Genomic DNA, 26,598 nt, shown 5'->3' with positions numbered 1-26,598 from the left:
CCCTGCAGAGACAGAGGTGAATGCCCCAGGAAGGGCACAGTGTAAGCGAATGCACAGAACGGGGGGAGGCAGGCTAAGCAGCAGGAGACCAGTTTGCAGAGGCTACTTGTGCCAGGACATGAAGGCCCTCTCTCCTACTGGCTTCAAATCCTGGCCCCACCACTGAGAATCTTTGCTGCCCTGGGTAGTAGATGAAATCTCAGCCATGCTGTGAGCTGAGCAGTAAAGTGGCCCTGGGCCACTACTGTGATAGGGCAAGGGAAGGGGGTCTTCAGGCTGTCCAATTCTGGGGTTCACTCAGAAAGCCCATTTGGTTCTCACGCTATCTATGTCCTTTGACACAGCCCTTATCAGTAATAAGATTGATAATCTGGCCTCCATCTGTCTTTTCCTTTTCTTAATTCCCAGTTGATTCTGTACCCAGTTGAGTACTAGTAATTGGGCTCCCTCAAATACTCCCAACATTAGCTACTAATTGAGTCCCTACATGCCACCCCTGTGCTTTACACTTTATAGACATTATCTAATAACCCTGAGAGATAGATTATTGTTCTCCCCATTTTATAGCTAAAACAATGGAGGATCAGAGAAGTTAAGTGACTTCCCCAAGGCCACACAGCTGGTAAAGTGATAAAGCCAGGATTTGAACCCAGGTCTTCATCTCTCTGAAACAAATGCTCTAGGGGTCATCATCACAGTAGGAGGCCAGTACTAGAATCTACATAATTAGTCCCCTAATTCCTAGTCCAGTGCTGAGGATGCCAAAAGTGTCCCATTCTGAAATAGGGGTAGAGCAAGGTAGAAGTTGAGAAGGATCTGGGACTTCCAGAAGAAGAAGGCAGAGGAAGGAAGGTTTACACATATCCAGTAGTCACTGCTCTGTCAGCATCTTCAAGTTCTGGGGAGACCAGGATTCAGAGGCTCTCAGGGACAAGAGACCTATGAAGAGAGCCTCCCCGAAGGTGGAGGATTTAAGAAGACCTGATGGGAGTGGGATGGATCCTGCGCTACGCTGCAAGGGAAGTAATGGGGAGCGGGTTTAAGTTTCAGCTGTAAGGGCCTTTGATTACTTGAACATGAACCCATTTTACAAGTGAAACTTAACATGCACAATTACACAGTGTCCAGAGAGGTCCACATTCAGTGTCATGTATGTCATTACAGATGCAAAAGGAGAGAGGTTAAGTAACGTGCCCAAGGTCACACCGCAGGTGGGTAGAACCGCCCCTGGAAAGAAAAGAAGAGGGAAAGGTGATGGAGAGAGTAGGCTCACCGTGGGGCAGGTCCGCAGGGGCCCGGGTGCCAGGGTGGATCCGCACTTGCTCCCACTGGAAGTCATCATACTGGGCCTGGCTGAACTCGCAGGGCACTGCTGGGTCACTCACCTCCTCGAAGGTGCAGCCAGCTGTGAGGGCAGGGTCTGATTAGCCCAGGCTCAGGCAGGGCTGCTGACCAGGAGGGCTCCTGGAGGTTGGCCTCCACTCTCCCCTCCTTCTACCCAGGCACACCCTCCTCTCCTCCCTCTCTTCAGGCTCTTCCCCCACTGCTCCTTCCCACTAACAAAACTCTCCCTCCTCCACCCTCTTCCTCTCAAGACCCTCCCCTCAATGTCCCCTTTCGATACCAAGACTTCTCCACACTGCCCACTCTTCCAGTACTTCCCAGAACCCCCCACTGCCCAACCACCCATCGAAGACCCTCCTCAGTAAAAACTAGTTATCATTATTGCTATATCATTGGGACTTTATAACAACCTATAAGATCAGGACTAAAATTATCCCCATTTTACAGATGAGGAAACTGAGGTCCAAAGAGGCTAAGTGACTTCCTTAGAGTCACACAGCTAGCTAGTGACAGAGGTGAGGTTTGAATCGAAATCTCCTGACTGCTACTCAGTGGTCCATCACCTGGCCCTCCATGTTCACATAGAGGACAGACAGTGGTCCCTGGGCCTGGCGGGATCATGAATGCCCTAAGTCAGCCCAACAGTATCATCTTAAAAATAGCAACAATCACCATCAATCATCTTGTGCTTAGGAAGAGCCAGGTACAATGCTAAACACTCTAAGTACAGAGTCTCATTTAGTGGTGACCTTCTGAGTCAGGTACCACTGTTATTACAACTTGACAGATGTCAAGGAGATTCAGTCGTTGCCCAAAGTCAGCCAACTTAGGTCTCTGCCTGCAGGAATGTGACACACAAAAGCATAGTTATGAATGGACTGGGCACATGTATGACAAAGACAAATTTCCATGATTTGCAACCACTATTTACAGTTAAAATGAGAAGGGAAGAAAGGAAAGAGGGATTGAAATAGATGTGAGTCCTTTGGTTGGTAATGACAGCCATATATCTTAGCTAGCTCATCAGAGCCCTGGGTTGGGCACCTAATACACCTGAGAACTCCACTGGTTCAGAAAGGATCTACAAACTGGTCCCCTGCATTCATTCCCGAGCCTTAGTGTTTGGAGCCCCTTCAGGAGTAGTCTGAGGCATCTGAACCCCAGGAAAATGCCTGAGCAAGTGGCAGGAAAGCAGGCACAAATCATGCCAGGCCCCATCCTGGGTGCCTGCCAGCCATTGATTCTTCTCCCCACTTGGCAGATGAGGTGACTGAGGCTTTGCTCTGAGGGGTGAAGGGATCCGTCCACAGTACCACGTGGTAGATCAGCAAGTAGGCTTTGGCATTAGACAGACTTGGGACTGAATCTTGACTCTGCAATTCGCCAACCCTTGTGACTGTAGGAAGGTAGCTTCTCTTTCTGAGCCTCAGTTTCCCCATCTACATGTGAGATTGTTGACGATTCAATGTGGTGGTCCATTAGCACAATGCCTAGCACATGTAAGCACTAGGGAAATAGTAGCTCTTGATATGTGCCACTTGAGCCTACGCAGGAACAGAAGCAGGATCTGAACCTACGTCAGTCGATGCCATAGTCCATGCTTCTCACTGGAAAAGCCTTCAGTATGAGAAAGCGCAAACCTGAGCCACTTCCCAGTCTCCAGAAGAGGAGGGAGGGGGAACAGAGAGAAACTAGGGAGTGAGTGCCACATGCCAGGCACAGTGTTAGGCAAGTGACTTCACTTTTAAGAGGCTGTGTTGCTTCCTTAGGTTGTTATGTGGATAACGTGAAGTAGCATGTGAAACACACCCAGCAAAGCCAGGCACAGGGGGCTTGGCCATTGTTGAGGTCTCCCTTTCCACTTCTTGGACCCCATCAGAGTGTGAACAGATGAGAGGTGGGTGTGAGGCTGGCACCATGCACATGGGATGAAATAACAGAACACTCTTTCCAGAGCTGGGGCACGACCCTGGCTGAGCTCTTTGCCTCTTTGTTTAAAAAGCCCTGGTCAGCATCATGTCCTGTGGCCTGTGGGAGGTGGGTTTTAACCCCATCTGTGCTGGGAGGGCCTCAGCACTCCCTATAGGAAAAGATCCACAGTGCAGCACAGAGAGAGGACATGGCCAATAGGGGTGGTCAGGGAAGACTTCCTGGAGGAGGGGAACAGCTGACTTCAGTGTGAGTTGGGCCTGTCCCTCAGAGTGTTAGCCAAGGCCTCCGTGAGGCAGAGGGATTGCCAGAAAGGGAAGCCCAGGAGCTAGAGGCCTGGCTGGGGCTCAGGCCCTTCCTGTTCCTTCGCAATTTACAAGGCAAGTTACAAGGCAGCTGCCCCAGGATGACTCACCCATGGCCCTGGGGCAAGCCTGGGAGCTCCAGCTTCCTCTTGCCTATCCTGAGCCAGGCCACATGACTTACAGGACTCCCAGACTGACTGACCTGGCTAGAGTGACACCCTAACCAAGTTCTTTGCTCAAAGTGACTCCAAACCATCTGACCTCAGCAAGAGTAACCCCAAGATTGACTGACTCCAGTCATATGATCCCCCAGATTAACTGAACCAAGTTGGTGACCCCCAGATAGACTGACCTCAGTCACAGTAGCTTGCAGCTCACACAGATGACCCTCAGACTATCTGACTTAAGCCAGAATTCCCACCAGACTGACTGACTGACTTACCCTAGACCAGGTGGCCCCAGCCAGAGAGATCCTTGACCTATGCCAATAAACCCTACAACTGATCCCCAGCCAGGGTGACATCCTGAGCTGACTGACCGCATCCAGAGTGACCCCTTGGCCAGAATGGCTCCCTCTCCCTGATCCATGTCCTTCGCCAGCCCTGTATCTCTGGGCCAGGATCCTCAAAGAGAGCCCCCCCATCTCTTCTCCAGCTCACCCTGGGAACAGTCAGCCCTCCCCAGCGCTGGAAAAAGCCCCTATTACCTCCAGTCCAGGCGGCTCAGGAGCCAGGAGCCCCAAAGCCCAGCTCCTGCTAAAGCCCCAACTCCTGCTGGCAGCTGCTAGCCCCAGGGAAAAAACCTAATCCAAGTTTGAGTTCAGAGCAAGAATGGTAGCAAGGAATCCCTCTAGACTCCACCAACACAGACGTGGGCACAGACAGGTACACACACATGAGTACCACGAGTGAGCTGCCCATTACCACTATGACCACGTGGGCCGATGAATCCTCACAGCAGCTCAGACAGTAGGTGCTATCATTATTCCTATTTTACAGATGGAAACAGGCTCAGAGAGATGCAGTTGCTTGCCCAAGGACACACAGCTGCAATGTGCAGAAGCTCAGACTTAAACCACCTATCTTGATTCAAGGGGACTAGGCAAACACAAAATAAGTCCCTGATCATCTGTTGGCCACATGTGTTAGTTCAGTTTCATTCACAGGACATTTGCTCCCTGACAGTACAAAGCAGGTCCCAGGCTGGCACTGTTAGACACCAGGATGATGACGACCCCACCCTGCCCTCAGGGACCTCCTAGTCTGAGTGAGGGTGAGGGAATGAGACAAAGCAGAGAAGGGCCAAGGCCACAAGAGAGGGTCCAGGGGTGGAGGGGAAGGGTTTCCTAGAGGAAGGGCCTGGAAAGATGGTCATCATTCTGGCCAGCAGAGATGGGTGGAAAAGCATTTGAGGCAAAGGACCCAGCAGGAGCAAAGAAGGCAGTGAGTAAACACAGTCTGTCCAAAGCACAGACAGGAGCCCACATTTACTGAGGCAACAAGTGATGAGGCTGGAGGCAGGGGAGGTTGAGGCCAGATCATAGAGGGCCTTAAGTGGCAGAGTGAGTTCGGCCTCATCTTGAATTGGGGAGCCACAGTAAGTATTTGAGCAGGGAAGTGCCTGGATCCAGATGAGTTAAGTGATACATCCTATAAGCCAAGAGTAGGGCAGGTAGCTTCTCCAGAGAGCACAACAGGATCAGGAGAGTGCTTAAGACCAGGCCACCAAGGGGTCCCAAGTCAGATGTCAGGAACTGGTGAGAAAAGGGGCCTCAAGTCCCCATCCTGGATGCAACCAGCACAAACTACAATCATACTCAGAGAAATGCACAGCACACACACATGCATACACACACAGCCTCACTCTCAACACTATCCCTTTCCCCAGCCTAGTCCAAGCCTTGGGGACACAGTCTCAATTAGTCCGCATCAGGGAAAAGACCGGGACTCTCCTTGGGAACCCATCTCCGTGGAGGCCTTCCTGAGAGCAAAAGCATAGGCTGAACCAACCCAGGACCCCCACCAGCTCCCCTAGCCTTAGCAAAAACTGGCCCAGCTACATTCCTCAGCTAATCTCCCCAATCTGGCGGGCGGTTGCCTGAGCAACCATCAGCCACAATTTGGGAAGGCAGGGGGATGGTTTATCCACATCCGGCTGGGCTCTGGATGGGGTGATATAAGGGGCAGAGCAACATTTGGAGGAGAATGGGAGGCGGTCTCCCTGGTGCGAGGGTTTCCATACCTCCACATGCATGTTTCCCTATGCGTGTGTGCACACGTGCGTGCGTGTGTGCGTACACACATGTGAGAGCAACAAGATAGTCTGGTACCGAATTTCAAGCACTCAATTGGAAGGCAGGAGACCTGGATCTTCTTCCTGCTGAACCTCTAAGTCCCTTTGTGACCTTGGACAAGTGACTTGCCCTCTCTGAACCCCTGCTTCCTCACCTATAAAAATGAGAGTCGCTTCCAGTTCTGTGATGCTGATTGCACTTGTGTGAGGTTGCATGTGAGCAAGAATAACCAGAGGGCAGAGAGAGACACAGTGGGGAGAGGTATGTGAGGTGAACACAGGTGTCTGAGAGCATGGTGGGTCTCCCAGGAAGGTGCTGGGAAGTTCCAGCTGTGTAGATATGCATCTATAAGTGGAGGTATATGGGCCTAAGGGCGAAGTGGGCATATGGGGTGGGGTAGAAGGGAGCTGTGTGTCTCTGTGTGTTTGTGTGTGTGTGTGTGTCTGTGTGTGTATGTGTGAGCACCACAAGCACTATGCACCAGACCTTCCTCACACCAGACAGGGGATGGTGCTCTGTGCCCACTGCAGTCACCACCAGTGTTTTCTGCAAACCATAGGTAAACAGCACCTGTTTGCAATAAGATTTTTCTTCCCTGTGGTTTATGAATAGAACATCCAGTTCCCAAGGGTGGCCTCATGAGAAACAAAACTTCTCCTAACAGATTGCAAATCTAGGGGCTGTGATCTCTCCCAGTCCCAGGCACAGCCCCAACCCTAGCCTGGGAACCCAAATACAATCCCAGCGACAATGCTGGTCTTTTTGATCATCCAAAGACACACCCCTATTCTATGTAGCTCAACCCAACCCTGGAACCAACACTGGCCTCACCCCTGGACACTCTTGCCCAATCCAGCCTATCCCAGGTTCTCCGTCCCAACTGCAGCTCCATCTCAGTCCTATCTGACCCCCACCACCTGCCTTCCTGAAGTCAAGGATTGGTTCTCATGACTTTGAACCCCATCCCCAAGCCCTGTGAAAAGTAGATGGCCAACAGTGGCTGGTCTTATTAACACCATGATCCCAGCTAGTCTGACCCTGACCAACTGCTCCCAGCTCAAGGACTGTGACTCTAGCCCAGAGGCCTGGCCCAGCCCACCTCACTGTTCTCCCTGCCCAGGTCAACACATCCAGATCTAGGCCAGGGCTCCCGGAGCTACCAGCAAGAGCGCCAACTAACTGATGAGCAATTAATTATAGGCAGGGCTGGCTGCAATAAGTCCATCTGCTAATCACCCAGGGTTCAGCATGGCTGCAACCAGGGAGATCAACCAGGGCCAGGCCACAGGGAGAGAAAGCTGAGCTGGCACCATTCACAGCAGCCGACAACACCAACATCCTGCCATCTCCACTGAGGATGGAAAGAAGCCAACTACAGCAGGGGAGCTACCACCAGACCCACTCCCCATCTCTCTGATCCATATGCAGTGCAAATCTCAGAGTTAGCAGTAGTGCTTCCCCTTATTGGCAGTATAAAGGGAAGGCACAGGCCAGGGCTGGACACCATATGGAAGTGAAGGGCCAAGTGGAGGTCTGAGCTGTGCAGAGGTACAGTGAGCAAAGAGTTTTCAGATCTCCGGCAGTGCAGGCGCCCTGTGTCATACAAAGAAACAGTACAGAGTGGAGGGGCATGGGGCTGTGCACAAACCCACACAGTGCAAAGATCTGTACTTTATAAAGGTACCGTAGAGAAAGGGGGCTATGCAAAGCCGTGCAGTGGTGTGTGAAGGTACAGTGAAGCAGCTTTATACTGTACAGAGGCAGAATGTGATTCTACAGTGCAGGGGAGCAGAGCACACAGTGTGCAAAGACCCCAGCACAAACATCTGCTACCATGTGGCAGAATTGGTCAGGGCCATGATGCAGTGAGGAGGAGCCATGTCCCTGGTGGGCATGGCCCAGAGCTGCACCAAGGCACAGCGCACCACAGTGCATTTGGTAGTGCCTGGGGCTGGTGCTCAGTGCTACCTGATAGGTGTATGGAGGAATACCAAGGTGGTAAGTTCGAGTGTTCCAAGTTCTTCTCCAGCACAGGGCCCAGCACACAGTAAAAGCTCCATGCATTCTCACAGAAAGGGTGTATCCAGCATAGGCATGCAGGACAGAGGTCCAGGGAAGGGAAGGAGGCAGTGAGGTATGGAAGAGATTGCTGGGTGTGGCAACCCTGTCCGAAATACAAGCTCAATACAGTCCCAAGGAGCAGAGAAGGTGCAGACTTGAGGGCAGTGGTACAAAAATGGAAAGCAGTGAAGACACTGGGTGGAGCAATGAACACAACACAACAGCGACCAGCCCCACAGCAGCATAGAGGCCCTCGGCAGTAATTCTGTGCCATACATAGATGCAACGCCAGTTACTGTGCAGTGGTGCTGTCTGCAAAAACCCAAGCCAGTCCCAAAGCCTAACAAAGTGGTCCTAAGTTACAGACTCCCTGAGCAGTATGCAATGTGGGGCAGAGGTACACTGCAGTGAGGACACTTGATGTAAAATGTTGCTCACCTGGGGCTGCCAATGGGAAACAACACCAGCCTACACGGTGGGTAATACAGGGAAAGGCTGAGAGAGTATAGTTGGCAGCATCACAGCAGCAGTGGTGCAGCATAAGGGCTGGGCCAGAAGGCACATATCCCGTGCCGTGCAGTGAAGCAGTGGCACAGAAGTGCTGTGGGAGGCAAAGGTGCACTGCGTTGGTACAAGACAACAGTGGAATGCAGAGGGGCTACGCCCAGAAACTCAGGACAGCCTACATGCCCAATGCAGTGCAGATGCCCACTGCAACAATGCAGTGCAGAATGGAGATGCCACATGATGCAAAGGTGCAATGTTGTGGTAGCATGCCATCTGTCGGCACAGTGCAGTGCTGCGATGTGAGGAGCTATGCCAAACTACAGGAGAGTCCACATGCCCAGTGCAGTGTAGACTGCCCACTGAGTATTGCAGTGCAGAACAGAAATGCTCTAAGATACAACCATGCAATGTGGCCATAGAAAGCCGTGTGCTGGTCTCAGGCAGTGGCGCAGTGCAAGGCACTCTCTCCAGAAACCCAGGAGAACCCACCTTCCCAATGCAATACTGACATCCAGTAGAGGCACACTACAGCACTGAAGAGAGCTGCAAAGACACACATGGCAGGACAACTGCAGAGGGAAGCACAGTGCAATGGGACAATGCAGAGGCAGAACATACAGAAACAGGAGAGCCCACACACCCAGTAAAACACAGAATCCCAGTGCAGCCATGCAGTGGAGGGCTGAGGTGCAATGCAGTGCAAGGATGCTGGGTCTAGGAACCCCAGCGAGTGCACATCCAGAGCAGTCTGGAGCCTGATGCAGTGCAGTTATCCAGGCAACAATGCGGCACACTGCAAAGTATTACAGGGAGGGGAGCCCAGACCTCCAGGAAACCCTGTGCCTACAGCTCTGCCAGGCTGGGCTGGCTCACCGTGTAGGTTGGGGGCTGAGGCGTCATCTGCCCTGCAGGCATCCCACCACCTTGTCCCCCACCCTCCAACATCTTTCACTCCAGTGACTCTCCAAGGGCACAGGATGAAGCCACTGCCACCCACAGGACAGGCAGTTCAGGACTGAGCACATTGTCCAGGTATTTATTTATATCTGAGCAGGGCCCCAACATGCTGGCAGGCAAACAATGAATTTGGATTCTGCTAAAAAGCTTTTGGACAATTAAAGCACATCCTCTGGCTCCCAGCCCAGGGCAGGGCAGTATGGGACAGGACAGGGAAGAGACAGAGAGGGAGGCCTATTGGCACAGGTGAGTGGGAGATGGGATGAACTGGAGGAAGGATGTGAGAGGAGATCCAGGCCCAACCAACCTGGCTGGCCACCTCCCCACCACCATCACCTCCTCCCAGGCCTGAACTTCATCAGAAGCCAAGAACAAACTTCTCTGAGCACACAGGATGCCCACACACATGCACACGCACTTAATAATAGTTAACACTTACATGGCACTTACTATGTGCCAGGACCTGTTCTAAACTAGATATGTATAAATATAAAATATATCCTCATGACAACCCCATGCAGTGTGTTCTGTTATTATCGCCATCTCACAAATAAGATACAACCACTAAAGGCCCAGAGAGGTCAGCAACTTGCCCTGATGTCACATGGCCAGGAGTGGTGGAAGCAGGATTAGAACCCAGATGGTCTGGCTCCTGAGCCCATGCTGTTAACCACCACATCCTAGGTACATATACTTACACACATGCACAACCACAAGGGTCCACATGTACACATGTGTAAACACACACAGACACACACACAAATTCTGAGTAATATAATTCCCACTCTCTCAACTGAGACCAACCTATACTGTCCAGATAGGTTTCTGATACCACCCAGTTGTCACCTCTTATCCCCCAGCTGTCCCACACCTCCTCTTCTCTCCATCCCCCAACCCTCAATTGTTCCCCCAGCACCACCTGTCCTCTCATTGCCAGCTGTCCCATCCCCCAGATATATCTTCATCAGCAGTTATCCCCCATTCCCTAGCCACCATGCCAGCCCCAGCTGTGACCTGCCCATCAAATATCAAATGACCCCTTCCTAATACCCCCATCCCAATCCTTCTCCCCATCTTCTGCCCGCAGACTCCCAAACCCCAGCCACTCTCTAAGCCACTTTTCTCCCCATCTCTTCTGATTCACCACTTGGTCCCAGGGTCTGCACCTTGGGAATCTGCCCAAGACCTCCTGAATCATTGAGTAGTAGCATCTCCTGAGTCGTCCACCTCAGGGTCCTCCCCTGCCATTCTGCAGGCAATGGCAGCACCTGCCCAGAGCCAGCCAAGGAGGCACACCAGCCCATCCATGACGGCCATCTGGAGCCCCAGCCTTTCCCTCCACCCCCTCTAAGCCTTCCCTGTACACCCAGAGATGCACACTTAGTGGGCACCTGCCATGGATAAAGCTCTGGAGACCAGAGATGACTGACAAAGACACAGCCCAGCCTTCAGGGGGCTCCCAGCCTAGTGGGGAAAGGAGACAGAAAAGAACAGTATCACATCGCCACACATGCATTATGGCACAACTCTGACCAAGTTCGCTGGGACGGAGCTGGAAGGCTTCAGTGCACTAGGGACGATAGAGCTGGACTCTGAAGGCTGAGCAAGTAGGCAGACCCCCAGAAAATAAGAAGGGGGAAGAGGCTTTCTCGGCAGAAGGCACCACATGTGCAAAGGTAGAGAGGTGTGATAAGCCATGGCAGGCTCTGGGGTCAGCAATCGGCCTGGTGATCCTAGATCATAAGATGACTAGGCAGGAATGGGGTCAGGGGAGGAGAAGTATAACGTGAAGCTGTTGTGGAAAAGAATGGGTCATGCAGGGCCTCATCTACCATGTTAGGTTTGGGTCCCCTGGGTGCTGGGGAGCCTCTGGCTTGGGCAAGGGAATGGCAGCATCCTATGTCTGGTCATTCTGGTCACAGGGTGGTGGAAGCACTGGAGAGCAAGAAGCCGACAGCAGAACGGCTATTGCAATAGTCCAGGCAAGAAGTGATGAGATTGCGGAGAAGGGGACAGGGCCTCAACAGAACCTTTTTAACAGCTACTGAGTGACGGTCCATCCAGACCAATTCTACCTCCTGAGGTGCCCAGGCCTTGCTAAAGGTGCTGTGGGCCTGGCACCTCTAGACCAGCACTGTCCACAGAACCCTAGTCAGTCTAGAGCCATTACCCAACAGTGCTTTCTACAACAGTGCTTTCTACTGCACTGACCAGTACCATGATAGCCGCTAGCAGCACATGGCTGTTGAGGACTTGAAATCCAGCTAGTGCTACTGAGGGATGGAATTTTTATTTTAATTAATTCTAACTAATTTAAATTTAACAGCCACATGTGGCTAAGTGGCCACTGTATTGGCAAGTGCAGGTAGAGAACATTTCCATCACTATAGAAAGTTCAACTGGATAATGCAGCTCTAGACTGACTAATCACGGAGAAACAGAACCATCGGGCCTCCTCCCAAGGCTCCTGGCTTTGGAGTCTGAAGCAAGAGTGGGAGGCAAGCCCCAGGGAAGGGGGTGTCAGAGGCTGAGCAGGGCACAACCACCAGGACACACCCACCCACGTTCTGGTACTGGGACACCCACACCTGGATACTGAGACACCACCCATCCAAATAGCTCTGCACCCAACTCCAGGAATTTGGCACTTGGATATCCAGACACCCTAGTATCAGGTTCCCCAGGGAACAAAGCAGCTGGTCCCCTCCGTACTCCAGACTCAGATCCTGCCACACCAAGGTAACCAGAAGGCTAGACACCCTGACAGCCACACATTGTGCCCTGTGCCCCTAGCTACACACACACACACACACACACACACACACACATACACACACACACACACACACACACACACTCCTTTCTGACTGCCCAGATGCCAGGGTCACATCTGCATACACCTTAGCCTCCCCAACTCCACCTGCAAGGGTCACCACAGGAAGCAGCTCTCCTTCCTTCCCTCCAGCACACAAACAGCCAGGACAGAGGCTGTGGCCCCATCTGCCCACCCCAGGATCTGGGGTTGAAGTCTGAAGCAGGGTTTGCCGGGAAGCATCCCTCCCCGACTAATGCAGGGCCCTCCCTCCTCTCTTCTCCCCCCTCCTCCCCCAACACTCAGACTGACCGTTGGGACTCAATGCCTCACCAACTGCCAGGCCTAGTCACAAAGGGCTGAGAGTAGGGGCTGGACAGGCCCTGCCAGCTGCTGGGGGTGGGGCCAGAGGGCAGAGGGAAGCAGTTTGGAAGCCTGGGAGGAGGGGCTGGCAGGCAGGAGACTTGCTCCCTCCCCTCGGTCTCTGGCAGGAACTTAACCTCACCAACTCAGAGCTCCCAGATGACACTCTCTACATGGCCTTTTCACAACTTAACACCATCCCCCAGTAGAATTTTCCAGATTCCTGGAGAGAAAACCTGTCTTTAATCTCTACCTTCAGTGATGTCAGTGCACCCCCATCTGGCCTCCTAGCTCTGAACTTGACCTGCTCAACTTCATTCATTCTTTCATGCCACATATATTTAGTCAGACCCAGTGGGCCAGGCCTCGTGCCCCTGGCACTAAGGATTCAGAAGTGAACTAAATACCCAGTCCCTATCCTCACAGAGCTCATGGTCTGATAAGGGAGGCAGGACTAATAAATTGTAATTACAATAATGACAATGCTATGTAAAAATCCAATCAACCCCCACACCCCTCCCTTCCCAGGCTAAGACAGGGCATAACCAAGGAAGGCTTCAGGGAGAAGGTGACATCTAAGCTGAGAGCTGAACAAGTTGCAGGAGTACACCTGGGAAGAGGTGAAGTTAGAGAGTTCTGGGCATAAATCACAGCTTGTGCAAAGGCCCAGATAGAAGATGGTGGAAATGGGCATTTAGAGGGCTACTAGTAAATGGGTCAGGCTGGCCAGATCATAGGATGCAAGGGGCAAGTGACAGAAAATGAAATGGGGCTGGACAGGCAGGTGGGGACTGGAGCAAGCAACAGGGCCAAAGGGGAAGGACTGAACCCTGAAGGCAACGGGAAACCTTCAATGGGTTTAAAACATGCTTTTTAGGAAGATCCCTGGCACCAAGGAGGGAGGGATGGAGGGAAGAGACTGGAGCCTTCCTGCAGGTGAAAGATGGCTGAGGATGGAGAGACGGGGATAGACGAGAGAGACTGAGACGGCATAAGGATAGGACACATCAGGATGCAGGGAGGGCGACATGAAGGAGGAAGAGGGTAGAGGGAGGAAGGGGCACAAGGCAACCCCTGCAACTCTGGCTAACCCAGCCCTGCACGGAAAGGCCGCCCCACAAGCCCAGCTCAGCTGATGAAAGCATGGAAGGATGGTGCCAAGCCGGGTGCCTGCCCTGGATTTTCCCTGACACCAGAGCAGGGTAGAAGGCTGTCCAGGAGCTCAGCACCCCCACCCTGGCCACTCTCTCCACTTCCTGGCGAGTCCCCTCCCTCAGCCTGGGGGAGAAGGGCAGGCTGCCCAGACAAGCCTTTATTGCCCAACCTAAAACCACTGGGCAGCCTCTCCCTCATTCCTGCCGTCCACAGCTCCAGCGACCAGAAGGACAGAATGAGCTAAAACACAGCAGAAACAATTACTGACAGGTTTGCTCAGCAGAGAAACATTACACACCGCCCTTACCCAGGAAACCCAGGAGGCATTCAGGAAGCTAGGCTGACTCTACCCAGATTGCGGGCAGGCAGATATCCCATCTCTTCTACTAAGGGCTTCTGAATTAAGCTCTAATAGTAGCAGCAACAAGGATACCAGGAACTTTAGAAGTCAAGTGACTTGCTCAAGGTCACATGAACAGTAAGTGGCAGCGGCAGAATTTGAACTAGGTCCCCCCCTGTTTCAAATAACAGCCGCTGGGGCTTTGTATCAATGCTCAAACCCTGAGTTCCCTGGCACTCACAGAGCCTTACTTTACAATCTACCAAGTACCATACAACATTATTGTTATGACCATGAGACAGAGCCATCAAAAATGAGAATAACTTGCTCCAGGTCTCACTCCCAAACCTCAGATTGTCAAATCCCCTCTTTTGGCAGGAGGAGGGACAGGTGAGTGTGCTCCAGGTGATGGTGGTAGGGGTGGGGGAGCATGCTGTACCCCGAGGGTTTGATTTCGGGGTGGGGGAGGGGGGAGGACACGGGGGAAGATCGGGAGGAAGGTCGCCTTGGCGTCCTCTCTGGCACCGCGAAGTCAAAGCTGAAGCTGTGCCTGATGGTCCCAGAGCTGCAGGGCGAGACTCAAGCGTGGAGCCAGCGACCGGGGCAACTGCAGGAGCCCGGGGAGCTCCGACCCGAGACGCCCGAGTGGGCGGCGGCGCATCGCCGGGGAGGCCCGCTGTCTGGGGCTGGCGGCCGGGAGGAGTCTCTCCGGGCCGAGGAGGCTCTCGCACGTGTCTCGGCTCGGATCCCGCCCGGGGCGTTTCCCAGTTACTCGAGCCCGGGGTACCGGGCTGAGGGTGGAGGAAGTCCCCGGGAGGGGGGCGGCCACCTCCGCCCCAGGGGAGGCGGCGGGCGCAACTCCGCGGCGGGGGCCACGGTCTGGTTCCCAGGCCTCAGGGTGGGATGTGGGACCCGCACACACAGACACATGCACACACAAACACAAACCCGACACACGGTCCACAGCACACACTCCAACGCGCACACGGACACGCAGATGCAGGCTCCGGATACACGCACTCAGATACGCGATCACACCCCCCCTAAAAGCCACCAGATTCCGAAACACACCCAGAGGGCGCGATCACACAGCAGACCGAAGCGCGGGGGCGCGGGGGCGCGGGGACACACGGACGGACACACACACACGCACACAGACGGCACAGACACACACACGGCACGGACACACACACACACAGAGACACACAGATACGCACAGACACACACACACAGACACACACACAGACACACGCACAGACGGCACGGACACACACACACACGTACACAGACGGCACAGAGACACACACAGACACGCACAGACACACACACACAGACGGCACGGACACACACACACACACACGGACACACACACAGACACACACACACGCACAGACACACACACACAGACGGCACAGACACACACACACACACACACACACGCACGGACACACACAACGCGCGCGCGGCGGTCCTGGCGGGCGAGGAGGCCGCACAAAGTTGCGGAGTCGACCGAGGGAGTGTCCCGGGAGACGGGAGGGGGCGCAGTCCCGCGGCCGCGAGCCAGGCCCTGCCCGCGCCCCGACGTCGCAGCCCCGCCCGGGCACAGCCGCGCCGGCCCCCGAGCGGGCCCCGCCGCCCGCCCGGGCGCCCCGCAGCCCCGGCGCCGCCTCGGATCAGCCGCCCGCCAGCGCCGCGCCGAACTTGCGAAACAACAAACAGCCGCGGGGCCCCCCATCCTCCCTCCCGAGCCTCTGCCCGCCCGACCCGGGCAGCCGGGAGGCGCCGCCGCCACAACTTGCTCCGGCCCGGCGCGCCACACACGCGCACACACGCGCGCACACACTCGCGCGCACACGTCCTGCCACCGCCCCCTCGGGCGGCCCCGGACACACACTCACCCGCGGCCCGGGCGCGCACCACACTCGCAACATTCCTGGACGCGCAGCCAGCACGCACGGACACACTCACACTCACATCGCTCCAGACACGCTCCCACACACGCATTCCCGGCACACTTGGCTCTCGGACCCACGCAGCCCCCGGTGGCGCACACCACAAGCCCCAGACACTCCCCCACGTCCACATCGCGCACTCAGGTCGCGGACACACGCGTTCCGGACCGTTCCCACGCGTTCACACACGCTCCCGGCCACACGCACAACACAAACGCACCACCCGTTCTCAGACACACAGCACACAGCGCTCCGGCTACGGCAAACCAGATGCACACAAACGCAACGAACACATTAGCAGATACAACTCCGGCCACACAACCAAACTCAGATGCACACACAACAGACACACCACCTACTTGGCTGCACAAACACAACACCCTGGCAGACCGACAAGACACTCAGCGCACACCCAATGCCTCGATGCACACGACATTCACCCCAACACACTCGCAGACACACAACGCACACAGCATCTTTTCTTGCACACAGAACTCACGGACACACAAGACTCGCAGGCTCACAGCACTCTGAGCACACGACCGTACATCCTACGCTCAGACACGCCGGGGTGCACGCTCGTAACGCCCGGTCACCCCATACTCACACTTTCTTCCGAGCTACGCCACGGGCCCCGGGGCTCGGCGGGGCCAGCCCGGTCCGACCGCCGCGCGCTTACCTGCCGGAGTCTCGGTCTCGGGCGCGCAGAGCTGGAAGGTGAGCGCCAGGACGAGCGCCTGGGCGCGGGCCATGGTTGCTGCGCCGCCGCCTGCCCCGGGGCCCCGCGCGGGGGGCGCCGCCTCCGGAACCCGAGCTGAGCCCGAAGCGAGCCGGAGCCGGAGCGGAGCAGCGCGGCGCGGAGCGGGACTGGCGCCGAGTCCAGAGCGGGAGCCGGAGCGAGCGGGGTGCTGACGTCAGGCCTGGCCGCGCGTTCCGCGGTCTCGCGGCGCCCCCTGCTGGCAGAGGCGCGCGCTGCTGCCCCGGTCAGGCCGCCCGCGGGCCCAGGCGCGCCCCTCCCCCACTCCCGGGCCCTAAGGGAGGCCCGGCGGGGCGACCTGGACACCCACACGGCTCTGCACAGACCCGGCACCAACATTCTCAGGCGAGCGCGCGCGTTGCCTGCGCCTAGCTCCCGCATAGCGCTCTCGGGAACGGTATCCCTGGGTCACTGTCCCATCTGATGCTTGAATCCCCTCCACCTTGGACCCTCCAAATGCGCATCCAAGTAAAGGGCACTCATCTCCTAGCAAGGGCGGTTGCTGGGACTTTGGAAACGCTGGCTTTTAGAAAGTTCTTCCTTTTCATGACGTGAAGTCCACCTCCCTCACTAACCCTCACTACACAGGTTACCCTCTGAATACACGGTTAAGTATATTTGGGCCACTATCCAGTACAAGCCCTTGAAGAGTGATCCGCAAACTAGTTGACCAGGCACCTGCTAAGTGCTTTACCCACACGGACTCATTTCATCTTCACCTGTTAGGTATATACGCTAGATTCCCATTACACAGTTGACGAAATGGCGGTACAGAGAAAGTGGCTTTTCCAAGGTTATGCGTTAGTATGCAGCAGCGCCAAGATTCGAATCAAGGTTGTCTGGCTTGAACTGAATAGGGACTGAGACCTGCTTTCCGTCTGGAAACCCATTCATTCAACAAATACTTTCTAGATACTAATTAATTTATTCAACAATTGCTATAGGCCAGGGTGGAGATGTAAAATAGACAAAAATCCCTACCCTCATGGAGCTTACATTCCAGTGGGAACACAACAATAAAAAACAAATTTAAAAAAAGAAAAAGCCAATTCTCTGGTGTATATCCCTTATCACTGTCTCATACACCAGAGAATTTGGGGGGAAAAACAGTGAGGGAAAATGGGATTGTTGCAGTTGTAAACACAGTGACTAGTAAATGGCGTGTTCATTATTTGTCTCCACCTCTAGCACGTGAGCTCCCATAGGGAAAGACCTTGTTTTGTATCCCAGTGCGTGGTATCGGGCATGTAGTTGGTTCTCAGTAAATATGGAATGGATGAACGGATGATGAATAAATGAATGCAGACATGGTCCTTGCCTTCATGAAGCTTACATTCTAGTGGGATAGACCAACAGCAAACATGTAAATATATAATTACAATCCAAGATGTGCACTCTAAAGGAAATGGATGAACTGTTGTGATAAAGAATATAAGGGGAGGGTTTTCTACTTTAGATCAGGTGGTCCAAGAGGGCTTTGCTGAGGAAGTGACATGGTGACATATGAGCTGAGATCTAAAGTATAAGGAGCCAGCTTTATGCAAATCAGCAGAGAGGAAGATTGCAGCCAAAGGGGACAGCCTGTGCAAAGGCAGGAGCTGGTGGGTTTGAGGAGCTACAAGGAGGCCAGGGCAGCTGGGATGGAGTGAGTGGGGAGGAGCAGGGAGCCAGGTCAGGCGCAGGTAGAGAGGTCAGCAGGGCCTGCAGGTCATGCAAGAAACTATGCGCAAGGAAGGGGATTTGGGTTAAAGCCTAAGAGCAATGGGAAGCCATTGAAGCATTAAGCAGGAGAGTAAGTTCTGATCTCTGATTGCTTAAAGTCACCCAGGCAGCTGAGTGGAGAAAAGACTGTAGAAGCAGAGGGACCCATGGGCAGATATGTCTCACTAGTGGACAGTGACACTGGGCAGAGCCTAGGAGTTCAAGGTGTATCTAGGTCCTCTGTGCCCCGCTTCTACTCCCAGCTGGCTCCACACTGAGGTTGGCACACCCGGAAGCTATCATGGGGCTGGAGGAGGCAGAGCTGAGCATTCCTGGGTTCTTGGTCTCCTCTCTTGTGAGTGCTAATGAGCTCCAGGCTGACTTGGGGAAGGGGTCAAAAGACACAGGGCAGGCAAGAACCAGAGGCAGAGAATTAAACAGAGAGAGAGTCACAGGGAGAGAGAGGCGGAAGCAAGAAAAAAGTGATGGGGAAGAGATAGAGAGGGCCACCAGGAAAAGGAGACTCAAGGAGAGAAAACTGGTGAAGAGAAGAAACAACCAAGGATGCTGTTTGCAGAGGACTCTCAAGGGCACCTCAGGACAGGAGTTTACACTGATCCCATTTTATGGGTGTGGAAACTGAAGCTCTGAAAGGCACATGCCCGAGGTCACAGAGCTAGTAAATGGTGGGCCCAGAACTTGAACCCAAGTCTGACTTATTTCACAGCCCTTTGCTTTTTGTGTGGGGGAAGACGGCAGAGACTATGATGGAGGGAGAAAGAGAGTGCAAGAAACAGGTGGACAGATGAAAAGAAAACATTCTGCTTTACTTTAAAAAGACCACAAACGGGCCGAGCCCGTGGCGCACTCGGTAGCGTGCTGCGCTGGCAGCGCGGCGACGCTCCCGCCGCGGGTTCGGATCCTATATAGGAATGGCCGGTGCACTCACTGGCTGAGTGCCGGTCACGAAAAAGACAAAAAAAAAAAAAAAAAAAGACCACAAACATCTATAATCCTTGAGAGCAGAAGGAAGGAAGAAAGAAAGTCCTGGCCCGGAGTGACTCGCCCAAATCTAGGGAAAAGGAGACAGCACTACAGTCAGTGCCAGGCCCCGAGGAAATTCAATTACCTGCACCTTATGGAATATTTATGACAACTACCCTGTGCCAGGCCCCATATTGAGTGTCAGCGTCATGGAGATGAACCAAACATGGCCTCACTCTTGCATGGAGGGGGAGTGGGCATATAAATAACTAAGAGACCATGTCCTAAAGGTCATACACCTGCACAGAGAAAAAACACAAAGGTGGCAGCGGGTCCCTCAACCTAGAGGGTTGGGAAACAACATCAAAGAAATATCTGAACCTGGAGCTTCCCAGGCAGGTGAGGCAGGGAAGAGTATTTCAGGCAGGAGCAGCCTGAATAAAGGCACAAGAGAAGGAAGTGCTGGGAAAGGTATCAGGTGCAGTTGGATTATAGACTGTGCATGGTCCAACAGAAGAAGATAAAGCTAGAAAGACAGGGTGGGAGTCGGAATATGAAGGGTCTTGAATGCAAGGCCAGGACAATAGGACTTGAACCCTTCAATCAGTGGTTCCCAGACTTTGTCTCTGGGGAACCCAGATGGCCTAGACTAAAAATGAGAGTTATAGGGACGCACAGGGGGACAAAGTCCAGCCTCTAGGAGGAAGATTTGCTGGATAATTCTCCAGACATCCTGGCTGGGCTGCCCAGGGATTCAGAGGAGACAATTTGGTAGAGAAAATAATGTTAACAGCTCAATGTCATCTACAGAGTCTCCCAGCAGGGTTATTTTGTCCCCCCTGGCACAAGTAAGCCTGTGCGTCACTATGAAAATAGGTGAGCAGGACTACGTATCGTGTGCCCGTCTATGCCCATGTGTGTGTGTTTGTATATAACTGTAGGACCAAGTCTTTCCCCACCATGGAACACCAACTTTCTCTAATAACAAAAACAAGCACAGACATTTATTTACCACATATTATGAACCAGACCCCAGTATGAGTGTTTTACATGTAACATTTCTCATTTAATCTTCACAATAACCCCTGAAAATATTTATCAAATGCTTCCCTGTGCCAAGGATTGTGCTAAATGGTTCAAGTGAATAATATCTCACTTGATCCTCACAACAACCTTGAAACAGATAACTATTATTCCCTCAATTTTAAGTATAAGGAAATGGAGATACAGAGAGGCCAAGTGACTTGTCCAAAATCAAATAGCTGGAAAATGGCAGAGCCAGGACTCAAAGCCAGATCTACCCAAGTCCAGCTCCCACACCCTTGATCACAATACTTTGCTGCACTCTCTTCCTCAGAGGAAAGGCTCTGAGATAGCAAGCTTCAGGTCAGTAAAATCCAGGGAAAGAACTCTTACTTATCCTTCAAAACCCTGGCTCAGTGTCTCTATAAGTGACTCAGTGTTTGATGCCCTGCATCAAAATATTCTTGGGAGCTTGTAAGGGTGTAGATTCCTAGACTCCCTCCCCAAGATTCTAATTCAGTAGATCCTAGATGGGACCTCAGATGATTTTTATGCACACAGAAGGTTTTGAGTGACAGAGCTGGCTCCAACAGCACCTCCTCCAAGAGCCCCCATCCCCACCCCGGAGCACCTCTCTTCTGCAGACTACAGTGCACCCTGTAATGCACTAACCCTCAACTGAGGTTTTAGTTATGTTCATGTCTTCCCACCACCAAGAATAAGATCTAGCATCTTTACGGGGCTATACCTTTTTACAAAGTACTTCCAGTGTCCCACTTAATCCCTGTCTACACTATGAGCATTTTGAGAGAGGGCCCTCCTCCTTGTGATTCCTCTTTTATAACGAAACCCAGCGTTTTTACAATGTGTTCTCCTGTCCACGATGATATTCTATTGTTGCATCCAATCCCCACAACAATCTGGAAGGAGGCATATTGTCCCCATTGTTCCAATGAGAAAACAATCTCGGAGTTTTACTTGCCCAAGGTGGCCAAGCCGGGAAGTGGCAGAGCTAGGATTTGAACCTAACTCCGAGTCCAGTACTCCCGCCCCCGTGTCTGCTCTACTCAGTGCAGGGAAGTAAGCTTTACCGCCCTATGCCCTTACAGGGTAGTAGGAATTAAATGAGATGATACTTTAAAGGGCCTGACACATTGAGTACTCAATAAATGATGGAGAGAAGGGGAAATTGAGGCTTGGGGAGGGTAAATGATTTCCCTCAAGTCAAACACCAAACCGCAGGCTGTAGACACAGCTTTAGTCCAGTCCCAGACGTTCCTTGTTGGGAGAACTGTTTCGGCAGGCTCGGAAGCTTCACAACTCCTCCGCGTCCCTCAGCTGCCCAGCCACAGTACTCCATTCTGTTCCCCGCGGCGCCATCGCGTTGGCAGCGGAGGGAGGAGACGGTCCCTTTAAAGAGTGGGTGTGGTCACGCGGCAGGGCAGGGGAGCGGGGGGAGGCGGGGCGCAGGCTCGCGGTCGCGGAAAGATGACGTAATGAGGGCGTCAGGTTTTCTGTGCTGACCGGAGGGAGCATGTGGGTCTGCAGCGCTTTTCGTGGGGCGAGAACCCTGGCCCAGCTGCAGCGAGGGCTGCTCCCCGCTTCCAGCAGCCATGGGCCTGCTGCCTCCTCCTACTGCTCATCCGCCGAGCCCTCCCGGGTCTGGGCGCTGGTCTATGGGCACCACGGGGATCCAGCCAAGGTCGTCGAGTAAGAGACGACGCCGAAGCCGGGAAAGGGGATTGGGGTTCCTGGAAGGGTTTAAGACGGGCTGTGGACTGGGAAGAGAGGGACAGGGTCCAAAGAAGGGGGCAGAGAATAGCAAGACCGAAACTGAAACCCAGGACCCGTTTGGTAGCATAGAAAGTCCGTGCTTCAAGGTAGCCGAAGACCGGAGAGGCACAATCAAAAGGGTAATAATGGCTGACGTTTATTGATCCAGTATTGTGTATCAGACAATCCTTTGTTTAAATGAATGCTCTCATTTAATTGTCACAGCGACGTTTGGGGGCAATTACTTGATTTGTCCCCATTTTGTACGTGAGGAAATTGAGGCATTAGAGAAATAAAAATCACTTTTCCAAGGTCACACAGCCAGTAAATGACAGACTCGGAATTTGAGCATACCTCTGACTGACCTGTCTACATTCTTACCCTCTGGGGGTTTTTGTTTTTGTTTTTGTTTGTTTGGGGTTTTTTTAGAGGGTTTTCCAGGATACGTTTACGTCCATTTGGATCTTCTCATTAAAGTAGATTCTAGATCATTTCCATTTTACAGAGGGCAACGGTCTTGTCCGAAGTGATGTAGCTAATAAGTGACTGGAACACGGACTAGAATCCTGACTCCTGTCTCATGTGAGTTCCTCTTCACTGCACGTATGTACATGCACCTCAGCCTACTTAAAAAGAGCTGTTTTGGAGCCACACAGACAAGGTCAACTACAGGCTTAGCCTCTTAGTAACTGTTTGATCTTGGACGAGTTACTCAGCCTCTCTGAGCCCTCATTACTTGAATGGTTACTCTTCCTCCTGAAATTCTGTTGGATTTTAATTCGTGGTTTGTTGGTCTGTTTGTTTCTGTTGTGGTTGTTTGCATGTAGCTGATAAAAACTGAATTGTCAACCATTATAAATCAGAACATAAATAACTAGCCATTTTAAAAGGCTAGTGGGGCTGCTGGAGTGGAGCTAAGGCAAAAGCACAGGTCTGGGAATCAGAATACCTGGGGTCAAATCATTGTCCTATCTTGTCCTAGTGTGTGTTTGGCCAGTCACTGAGGTTCTCTGAGACTCGGTTTCATCATGTTTAAAAATGGAAAGAATACTGGCATAGCTCATAATGCTAATCAGCAATGCTCTCCACCAAAAAGCACCTGCAGTGCCTTGTTTGCAACTCTGATTCCCAGGAAATAGTTTGATTGCTTTCCAAAGGATAGGCAAATGTGGAATTATTTTAATGGTTAAAATAGAGGTGAGATGTTTTGACAGGCCTAGAGGATAAGCTTCAGATAAAGTCAAGGTCATGCACTCAGCCTAGCCACATCCATCATTAGAGCAATTGAAAAGAATATTGAGAAGACACATCAGTCAATAAACTCCAAATTGTATGTTGCTTGTAGGTAATAAATTATTATGTTGGGGAGACATTTCCCTGAGGACTGTGCTATAATGAGCTGGTAAAGTTCTGAAGAGCAGTCCTCCAGGTCCGGGAACGCACCACAAATGGGAACGATGTAGTGCTTCTCCCACAGGCTTGTAATTTATGTGTCTGGTGCAGGACCAGCCACAAACCAGGTGCTTCCAAAATGGCAGTTCAATCTGAATCCAGTTTCAGTAAGAAGTGCACCTTTTATTGAATTCTACTCTGGTTATGAGGAAGGCATCTTAGATGTTCAGGGACCCTGAGGAAAGGCCTGGAAAGGTTTGGCAGATGAATGCAGCTGCCTACTGATTGATTCCCTTCTCTTGGACAGCCGGGGAAGCTGGAACAGACTGATGTTTTTGCAGATGCCACTGGTGGGGGGATGGGGGGAACCGGCTTCTCTTTTCTACCCTTATGGAACCCTAGTAATTTCCCTGAAGTTCAAAACATGATAGTTCCTCGAAGCACTGTACTTAGCTTTGGCTTTACAGCTCAGTACCTGTGGAACTTTTAGAAACTACATGTTCCTAGGCCCCACCCCTGAAGTACTTAATAGGTCTGGAATGGCCTTGAGTATCTGGTTTTTTTTTAAGCTCTCCAGGTGGCTCTGCTGCCCAGACCAGGGTTGAGAATCACTGCCCTGTGGATACAGATCATCAGAAAAGCAGTAATTCTCCCTCTGACCCAGATTCGGGTTACTTTGCTTGTTTGTGTATGGACTGAGGCCAGAGACTGGGATTCTCTTTGTAATCATGTCTTACGAGGTTTAGGGTAACCACACTGTGACAGAAGGAATCAGATGTCCTTTACACATCCTGGTGACTTGTCTTTCTCAGTCAGGTTATACCAGGTAGAGTCATGGAACTACCCATAGTCCAAACAGAGCATTCCCCAAACTGGTGAGGTTTGTGGGCCAGAGCTCTGGGAGCAGGAGGAGAGAATGAGGAGCAGTCTGCTCAGATCTGAGGGGTTGCAGAACTCCTCAGAATGAGGCCTCCAGGAATCTCCTGTTCTTGTGACAACATTCTGAATGTCCCTCGTTTCATTCCTGTTGGCTCCTAAACATTCCAGCTGTTCTCTACTAAGCCATTTCCCCCTGTCTCTTAGTTGCTTTCCCTTCTTCCTAAAGTGAATTCCCCTAAATAAACATTTGGGCCTTTTTCATTAAAAGGATTGAACTGCTAGTCTAAATGAAGTAAGACTGCAGGAGAAAATTATAAACATGGGAGAATTACAAACATTCTAGAAATTTCAGAGGTCCTCATGGCCATTGTCCCTTGTGCAGAATTCTAGATTCTCTACCATATGGTTCCCAGAATCCCTGATGTCCTCTTTCCTTTTTTTCCTAAAAGCCCTCTGAGAACTTAGCCCTTCTCTGGGTCTTAGGGTAAAAACAGCTCTCATTTACTTTATGCCTACTGCGCAGCAAGCATTGGGCTAAGTTCTCCACATATATTATAGAATTTTAAATCACAATAATCCAGTTTGGTAATTGTTATCCCCATTTTACAGATAAGGAAACTGAGGCTCAAGAAGATTGAAAGGCATTTGCCAAAGATCATACAACTAGAAAGCCTCTTTTTAATGAAAAGTCCTTAATATAGACATAGCCCTGAAGAAATAATGAAAATCATATCAAATGTTTTTTGAGAATGAGAAGGTGTACAAAATTGGAAATAAGATAGGTCAGAAGAGAAAGTGAAATTTAAGGTCATTCAGGTAACCCCAAGTTTCTGCTCTTTATAGGAAGGACAGCCCTACCCTGGGGAATATAGTAGAAATACTAGCCTCTCTCTCTTCCCCTTTTCAGGATCCTGAAGCTTTAATAACACAACATCCTGATCATCATGGCTTTCTCACCTGCCAGCTGCTAGCACAAAATGAAACTAAGCTAGAAAACCCTTGGGCACAGACCCATTCTCTCTTAAGCTAGACAGAATTTGGGGGAGCAGGTGGTGGGGACCCAGGCTGAGTAGGTAGTGTGTTCTCACTATAGGGCACCATTTACTCAGGGGATTTCTTTTTACAGTTGATGTCAGTGTTCAAAACTGTGCAAGTGACTTGGTTTTTAAAACAGAATTATAGTACTTTGAAAAAAATGTTGAACGTTTTGATTTGATGCTGTGTTGAGAGCTCTTTATTATGGTTATGAATGAAGGGAGTGGAAACAGAACTCATTGATTTAGCAAGTGAGCCAGTACTTATTCTTTGAAGGCCTACTAAGTGCTAGACACTGAGGGTGCAGAGATGACTAATTTGTGGGCTTTGCCCTCAGAGAACCCAAGTCTAGTCGAGGAAGTGGGCCACCATAGTCCATTGCTCTGATGGGATATGTTCAGAGTGCTGTGATGCCCAGAAGAGGGGTACCTAACCCAGGGTGGTCAGAGAATGCTTTCTCCGATGACACAAGGTCTAAGTTGAGGCTCACAGAAGACCAACCTAGTGGTACATGAGGAGAGAGTGTAGAAATGTTCCAAACAGAAGAACCTGCATGTGTGAAGACCCAGAAGAAAGAGAGAGCATGATGTGTCTGACCAACTAATATTTACTGAGCACCTACTGTGCATTCAGTATGTAGTCCTGTGAGGGAGGAATGTGCTGAAACCGGCACAGGGGACTAGCTGAGGTCATGGGATTCAAACTCAAGTGGATTCCCCATCCTGTTACACTGTACATTACCTTCCATCTGGACTTTACACTAGCCTGTGGAGTTTAGGGCCAAGCTGTCCTACCCTAGTTTCCTCACACTCACCTCTGAAGGTGAAACTTGGCAGGCGCACCCCCGAGTTGTGCACGACAGGCCGAGCTTCCTCCCCTCCATCCAGAGCATCTGGAAGGAATGCAACCTCTTAGTGTGACTCAAGTGGTCATAGTTGTGTCATCTCCTAGCAGCTCCTGCAGCTCTCTGCTGGGCTTCCTGGCATTTCCCACCCTGGGTGAGGTGGGAGGGCTCCTCATTTTAGAGAAGGAAAAG

At 52.0% G+C, this 26,598-nt stretch overlaps 2 protein-coding genes across 6 annotated transcripts in view; one reads left to right on the top strand and one right to left on the bottom strand.

Moving 5' to 3' along the window:
- The window catches only part of PTPRU (protein tyrosine phosphatase receptor type U), a 76,371-nt gene extending 59,601 nt beyond the window's left edge, over nucleotides 1–16,770 (bottom strand). For all 4 annotated transcript variants that reach the window (XM_063106831.1, XM_063106834.1, XM_063106832.1 and 1 more), the window contains exons 1-2: nucleotides 16,698–16,770; nucleotides 1,274–1,405 (exon numbers count right to left, since the gene is read on the bottom strand). In XM_063106831.1, the coding sequence (XP_062962901.1) occupies nucleotides 1,274–1,405; nucleotides 16,698–16,770 (205 nt within the window). The remainder of the gene's footprint in view (nucleotides 1–1,273; nucleotides 1,406–16,697) is intronic.
- Nucleotides 16,771–21,987: 5,217 nt separating this feature from the next.
- Nucleotides 21,988–26,598, top strand: part of MECR (mitochondrial trans-2-enoyl-CoA reductase) — a 30,072-nt gene continuing 25,461 nt past the window's right edge. For both annotated transcript variants that reach the window (XM_063105237.1, XM_063105238.1), the window contains exon 1: nucleotides 21,988–22,193. In XM_063105237.1, coding sequence (XP_062961307.1) covers nucleotides 22,018–22,193 — 176 coding nt within the window. In that variant the 5' untranslated portion in view covers nucleotides 21,988–22,017. The remainder of the gene's footprint in view (nucleotides 22,194–26,598) is intronic.

Source organism: Cynocephalus volans, chromosome 8, assembly GCF_027409185.1.
Source record: "Cynocephalus volans isolate mCynVol1 chromosome 8, mCynVol1.pri, whole genome shotgun sequence".
Lineage (NCBI taxonomy): Eukaryota > Metazoa > Chordata > Mammalia > Dermoptera > Cynocephalidae > Cynocephalus > Cynocephalus volans.
This window is presented reverse-complemented; position numbering and strand designations above follow the sequence as displayed.